Here is a 7500-nt window from a genome sequence, read left to right on the forward strand (position 1 = left end):
TCGCATGATTTAATTTTTGTTGTGATATTTAAAATGTGTTTGTTATTCTGCTGATTCAGGAACTAAACAGAGGCCACTGAGCCCACACACATCAGTCAGTAAAGGGGTAGTTCAGATTGTTTGAAGTGTGGTTGTATGAGGTACTTGTTGATAGTAAGTGTATTAACTAGGGATGGGAATTTACAGTAATTCCTGTACTCGATTACTCGAATTACCTAATGAACGATTACTCGAGTACCCACAGATTAATATTGTTTTTTTTAACTGTAAACAAAAAAAGGGTCCGCCTGACACGGACCTCCCAGACCGGAATTGTAGACTTTATGCCTGTAAAATGACATAAACATCCAATATTTAAACATAAATATAAATAAATAACCAACAAAAGAAAGCGATTTCAATTTCAACGATGTCGCTAACAATGACGTGTGCTAACAGGGCTAGCAGGCCTTGTGCTTTAAGCGCATGTGGTTCAGCATCAAACTAGTATTTCTATGGTATGTAAGTTTAACGCCACATATCTTGCACTGCACATTAACTTCATCGTTGACGTACTTCCAGACATAACTTTTCTTGACTGACATGTTGCAGGTGTAGCAGACGGTTCTGTATTTGTTGTGCTTTTGCTTTCGGTGTAATAATATGTTCCTAGAGAGAAACAGATGTTTTTGCTGAAATCTGGCTCAGTGTGTACTAAAACTGAAGCCGTGGCCGGAGAAGTCATACGTTTGTACGTTTCCTACCTAGTATATTCAGTTAGGCGAAAACAAAAAGCTGGGTCACACAGGTAACACTGTATGAGTTCAAGTTTTGTAGCCAAAATCAGCGCTTGCACAGGTGCACAGGGGTCAACGGCGAGTACTCGAGTAGACGAGTACTCGTACCCATCCCTAGTATTAACCACATGAGATGCTCGACCCCGTTATAGAGAAACCAGTGGGCGTGTTGGCAGGGAAGCTAGTCTTTGCGTCACTGCAGACGGGGCTCTTTGGACCACATAATGTAGATAATTTAAAGAAAGACACATCTAAATATCAATGTCAATGTTAGCGTATGCTATATTTAGAAAGATTTCACTACTTCAGCTAACTGCACATCTTCTTCCGCCCGTAGAGCACCGATCAGGCTTCAGAAGAACTGGGCTGCAGTAACGTCAAAATCCACAATATTAATATCAGTCTACATGCAAAAATTCAAGTTGACATTTACGCTTTAGATCGAGTGCGCGACAGGATGTACTGTCACAGCACATAAGTCTTCAAAAAAAGTGACTTGCTGACTGAAAGCAAAGCGCTGAAAATAATCCTGAATATTGTACACTTCAGTTTGTCATTGATTTTATTTGTCGTTTTCTTTTTCTTAAAATGAGCTAATTAACTATTAACACTAATTGTACAAGAGACCCTGTCTGCTGCTATGTATAGCCTAGCTTCTGTGCTGGTACCCGAGTGTTTTCTCCTTTAAGGGACCGAGCGAGAATACATTTACTATTGACAAGAACCTCAAACAACCCAACTTTGAAAAGTACTGAATGATCATTTTAACTGTTTGCCACCCAGTACTGGAGTGTGTTCCCAGTTTAAATGAGAACAATGTGTTGTTTCAAACTGGGCAATCTTCATGTAGTTTTCAACAACGTCAGAGTTTCATGCCTTCAAAAGTATGTTGGCTGAAAATGTTTGAATCTGGTGTCTGAAGTTAAGCCCCAGATTGCAGGTGGAGCTTCATAACGCTTTTGGATTCTCATGACTCATTTCTCTGTTCTGCTGCTGTACAGACGCCATCTTATCCATACTCGCAGGGGGTTCAACCATCTCAGGTGTCAAACTCTGATTCATCACTCCCCCCTGGTCTGGTTCCCCTCCCCCTACCATACGGCCCGTCCCATCACTGATCCTAACACTCTCCTCTCACCAGTGTTGGATCGCTCTGACACGTGTTTGATTTCCTAATTTTTTAGATTTGTCTGATTTGAGTGGTTCAGAATGATCAATTATTGATGACAAAACGACAGTTAGCTCAAAGAAATCGAAGCAGGAATCAAGATTTATCCATTACAAGTCATAAGACCCAACTTTACCTCACTTACTCGCTTCAACTTTACCTGACCTTTAAAGACCCTACTGTACCCGACACTATGCCTCATCCTGTTGTGCTCTTAAAGTATATCCAATCAACCCAACTGTACCTGCTCAAACCTGTCTCAACCCCACAACCCCCACCTCTATGCACTCTCCCTGACTCATGCCAACTCCAGTCTTATGTTCCTGACCAAAGTTCCACCATTCTCTATCTTTCTAACTACCTGGCTGATATGTACCTGCCCAAGTTCTACCCCAACATGTTACCTGACGCTGTCTTAACAAATCCACCTGTCCAAACTGACTACACTCCACTCAGTTCTACCAAACCAAACTCCATATCCTACCTGACATAACTCTACCTGTAGAAGTTCTACTCCACAATGCCCAATACAACCCCTCTGTCCTCTCCCCTATTGCACTTTAAACTCTTTCTATGTGATTTTTCTCACTTAAATGTAGAAATCCAGTATCTCCTCTGAAAATAACTCTGTGAGTCATGACTGTCTACAATGGGTGTAACACCCGAGTCCCACTGTCTGTGATGTTTTCAGAGTTTTCAGAGTCCTATCTTCACTTTGTTTACATCGCCGGGACAGCCGGCTGACTCCTCCCCTCATGTATAAAAGTAGTTTAATTGAGGGACTAGAGAAAAGAAGAATAACATACTGTACTCAGTGCTTAACTGTGTTTCTAGATCACGCTCATTTCAGGTAAATTTACATGCAGTGTGAAGATACCAGCATAATAAAGATCGCTAGCATTAGCATGCTAACACAACAATGCAGCGTGAGTTGTTTTGGTTTCATGCTGGTGCTCAAGGGCGACATCTGCTGGATCAAAAAATCGCATATAAAGCCTTTAACCAGTCCAGCTCTCATCTACCCTACTGTCCCAAAATAGTTCCACTTCCCATCACACCCTGTGCTCCTCGACTCAGACCTGTCCTGAAACGTCCATCATAGTTCAATAAAACCTCTGAATATTTTTTTTCAATCTTATAGCATGACATCATTTATTTAATCAGATTTGAATTGAACAAAAGTGAGTCTTTAAAGTTGCTCTCAGATATGTATATTCTGACTGATTCCTGCTCAGATGTGTTTGGGCTGGTGCAGTAGTTTTGTCATTGATAATCCTCCATAGGCCCCGCCCCTTTAATGAACTGGTTTTCAGTTGTAAGTGGTGACCAGTAGGACCCTCCTGCACTCCTTCGCCTCCCTGTTGTTGTTAACACGCTGAATCCCAGCAGTACTAAAATTCACTGCATACACTGTTGCCCTCACCATCGCAGCTGCATGTTGACTTGGTGCATGCGTTCACGGGGCACCGCCATCACCGGCCGGCCGCTTGCTGGTTTTGATAACAGATATTCAGTGGTTGGATCACCAGAGCCAGACTCCCTCTGCTCTCTTTCCAGCTGGTCCAACATATCCCTGAGGCCAGTTTAAACTACCAGAAGGTTCCTCCAGGTTCTGCTGCCGTCTCGGGCCTGGACGCGAACATGAATGAGCCGGAGCCCGGTTCTAGGCAACGCCGTCCGTGGAATCGTGAAGAGGTCACTGTCTAATAGCACTGAGGCTACGTTCATACTGCAGCTCAGTGTGTCCCAAAGTACTGTTTTTACTGCCGTACATGATTTACCCATTAACATCCCCCCCACCCCAAAATATGCTCAATATATCAACAGGTTCAAAGCTCATCCTTTTACATTTTTAAAATCATAAAACATTAATTTTAATACTTACTAATTAATCTTCTTTCACAGCCACCGACCTGATCAGAAAGCCGTTAGTGTTTGAGTAGAGGGACTCCTGTCGTGGGTCGACAGTTAGCCTCATGAACAGTCTTTGATTGTTCGGTATCATCCTGATCCATTGGGCTGTTGGTGAAAGCTTCAATGTTCCCACTTCTCCAGCTCCTTCCTTAAAAGTCCACAAATATTCTCGACATCATCTAGTTTTGAACACGTTTTATAAACAGCTGCATCAGATTTTTAAACTGGTGAACTAGCCTGCTACTATCGCCCCCTGGAGACTTTCCCGTTTATTTCAGCCAGTACTAGATCAAACAAGAAGTCCAATATTAACTTAATCTTCGAGTCTCAAAAGTGAAGATGCTAAAGTTTGTCCTCAGCGTGATTCCAGAGATCATTGAGGTTTTAAAGAGAGCAGGAAAGCGATAAGGAAAGGTTTTTGATAATTCGACCAGCGTTTGTTTGTTTGTTTCTGCACCAATGAGCTGCTGTAATGGATGGATGGATGGGTAGATGGACGATGGATGGATGGATGATGGATGGATGGATGGATGGATGGATGATGGATGGATGGATGGATAGATGGATGGATGGATGGATTGATGAATGGATGGGTAGATGGACGATGGATGGATTGATGGATGGATGGATGGATGGATGGATGGATGGATAGATGGATGGATGGATGGATGGATGGATGGATGAAATACACAAAGATAAAGGTCCAGATGGACCACCCTCAGCAGACAGATCGAACCAAGACAACAGTGTGAGAGCTGAGCCTGCAGTGTGAACATATCCATCAGTTTAACAAACTCAACCCCACTGACACTGCTGCAGTTAGTTTTGGTGTGCTGGGATGTAAACCACTGTGATGCCAGAGGTTCAGGTTCCTGCTGGGTTTTCACCTGGTCCCCCTCCCTCCCTTCCCCTCTCTCTCTGAACAAACTCTTTCAGGTGATTCTGGACAACCTGATGCTGAACCCGGTGTCTCAGCTGTCCCAGGCCATCCGGGAGAACACAGAGCAGCTGGCCGAGAAAATGAAGTAAGGAACGAGACGATGAGACTGTGGCAAATAATGAATTCACTGTTTGTAATAACTGACCCATCAGCACCAAAAATGTGAAGTGTGTCCCTGTTGTCATAAAAACAAGTTAAAGGTTGAAGTGCTTATGTTTCAGACGGTTAAGTTTGTGTTTTGTTGGTCCAGTTGAGAAAGTCCTGACCTCTGGGTGTTTATATCAGAGCTTTTCTTTGGTCCTTATTGTGGTTTCATTTTTCACTCGTACTGACCTCACTCTGTGTTCGTCTGTTCTCAGGGTTCTGTTCCAGAACAAGGCCGATGTCTGGGAGGAGATCGAGGCCAAGATCAACGCAGAGAATGAAGTCCCCATCCTGAAAACCTCCAACAAGGTAACCCCAACCCTAACCCACTGAGCCCTGTAAAGCCTAAGCCCTTAAATCATTGTCAGATATCATCATGTCCTTCTCTCCTATTCTCTCGCTGAATGTGCTCTACAAAGGTCCTTCTGCCCCCTGGTGGATTATCTATGCTCTGCATGTAACTGGTTGTGTTAATATGGAGAAAATGACCTCACTGAGGATGAACAAGGCTCTTAAACTACACTTTCACAGATGATTCACTTGGGATTAAAGGTTTAAAAGTGTTTGAAATAACCACTTTCACCGTTAAATGTTTTTGAGCAGCCTGAACTTGACTTGTTTCCTGTTTCCTGTTTCATTCACAGGAAATCACGTCCATTTTGAAAGAGCTGAGACGAGTCCAGAGACAGCTGGAAGGTAACAAGCCTGTTTGCTTCACTTTTTACTTAAAGACAGCGTTGATGTGTTCTAACTTTGCGACATCCAGGCAAGTTTTCAGTGGCATAAAAACACCTTCCTAACAATGATCTGCAAAACATGAAGTGAACAAACATACCAACTCTTTCCCTCCACAGAGGCAGTGATGTGTTTTAAAGTTAATTTCATGACATTGAGTTTCAAATGATTTAAGCTGCGTCATCTGCATACAACATTCAGTTGTTCAAGCTTCAACAGCTTCATCAGAGAGAAAGAGTTTCAGTTTGAAATGTTCTTAAAGAGTGAGGATCCTTTAACTCAGTAAAGTCAAAGCTACCGGCTAATTGTTCCCCTGATTGAATGATTTGTGCTAAGCTAGGCTAACGTCCTGTATCTATCTCTGTGATAGACTTCTTAGATTTTTGGTAAGTTTATGTGAACTCTCTCCTCCTGGTTTGTTCATTAATGTCCTCTTTCTCTTGCTGTAGTTATAAACACCATCGTGGAGCCCGGTGGGAGTGTTCAGACGGCCGCTGTGGGGACGTCACCTGTGAGTCAGGCTCGACCCTCTTCCAGGGAGAAGAAACCCCCCACCAAACCCCGCAGTGCCCCCACAACCTCCAACGCAAACGAAAGCACCAAGAGACCACCTCGTGGACCCGACGGGGCCCACCACATGGCCTGAACAGGCGACCGTAGCACCTCTGGATAGTCTCTGTGTCCACACCACCTGTTGCCCTGTTTCTGTGTGATGAGCAGTGAGGAGATCAGCTGCAGTTCACAGAAGGTTTATCAGATAAAGACAAACGTCTGCTCTGACTCTGACCCGGCGTCCATCGTTCAGCTCCCTCAAAGAACAAAGTCCTTTTACAATCCCAAGAGTCAGAGATACTCAGGGTCTGATTCACTAAGAATGATTACAGTCTCTAATATCTCCATAACGTGTTCCTCATATTCTCCCTCTCTTTGCTCGTCTCTGAGTCTAACTCTCAAAGCGTATAGCTCTGATGATCTTCAGACACAAACACAGTTAGCTCTTTAGTGTGTGAATGTTGAAAGAAGCTATCTGCACTCTCACTCTGATGGAGTTCAGTTCTTTCCACATTAAGATGATGAGAAACTTTTGACATTTCATCAAGAGGACTCTAAACATGTGAGATGAGTTTCAATGTTTCAAACAAACATTGAAACTCCTCCCTGAATGGAGCGAGAAAGGACGACTCAAAGACAATAACAACTCACATAGTCGTCATGGTAACGGTGTAATCCTTTCATGAATCAGACCCTGAATGTCTATTGGTGAGGACAGAATCTGTGAGGTCATCCATCGCACACAAAGCACATATATACTGAGCCCCTGCTCCATCCAGCATATCAAACGTTCCCAACATGTACTCGTATGAAGTCCTGACGTTAGCAGAAGAAGAAAAGAGCGTGCTTTAATGTTTTTATAACCATGAGTCTTGCTCACCATCACACATGGACCATGTGACCAACAGGTTCACGACCTAAACAAACTGAGACTCGACATGGGTAGATGTCTGTAGATGTGTGTGTGCAGAGCTGCTGGAGGTGTGGGACCGCCTGAAACTCTACAAACTGAGTCTCTTCTTTAAACTGTAGATCGCTTCTTCTACGCCGAGCTAAACGCCGACCTCGCTCGCTCCGCAGTCCTCCATGTATAAACTCTGTGCTCTGATAATCTGTGGTGCGTGTGAGCTGCTGATAGGTTTGTGTTTCTGTTCGTGTTGTGTTGATGACAGAACATGTGACTGAATGTTTGTGTTCCTCTCGCTGTGATTGTCCGCTCTGTGCAGCTGAATGTCACGGTTTGTGTCTTAACGTAGAAGAAGGATTCACTG

The 7500-nt window shown here is 43.6% G+C and overlaps 1 protein-coding gene across 1 annotated transcript in view; it reads left to right on the top strand.

Moving 5' to 3' along the window:
- Window positions 1-7500, top strand: part of cep170bb (centrosomal protein 170Bb) — a 24685-nt gene that overhangs the window by 16913 nt on the left and 272 nt on the right. The window contains exons 15-20 of the mRNA XM_020659779.3: window positions 1778-1819; window positions 3502-3639; window positions 4795-4883; window positions 5158-5251; window positions 5587-5638; window positions 6127-7500. The exon at window positions 6127-7500 is cut by the window's right edge and continues 272 nt beyond it. Of these exons, the coding sequence (XP_020515435.2) occupies window positions 1778-1819; window positions 3502-3639; window positions 4795-4883; window positions 5158-5251; window positions 5587-5638; window positions 6127-6323 (612 nt within the window). The 3' untranslated portion in view covers window positions 6324-7500. The remainder of the gene's footprint in view (window positions 1-1777; window positions 1820-3501; window positions 3640-4794; window positions 4884-5157; window positions 5252-5586; window positions 5639-6126) is intronic.

The sequence above is a fragment of the Labrus bergylta genome, chromosome 15, assembly GCF_963930695.1.
Source record: "Labrus bergylta chromosome 15, fLabBer1.1, whole genome shotgun sequence".
In the NCBI taxonomy this organism is placed as follows: Eukaryota; Metazoa; Chordata; class Actinopteri; order Labriformes; family Labridae; genus Labrus; species Labrus bergylta.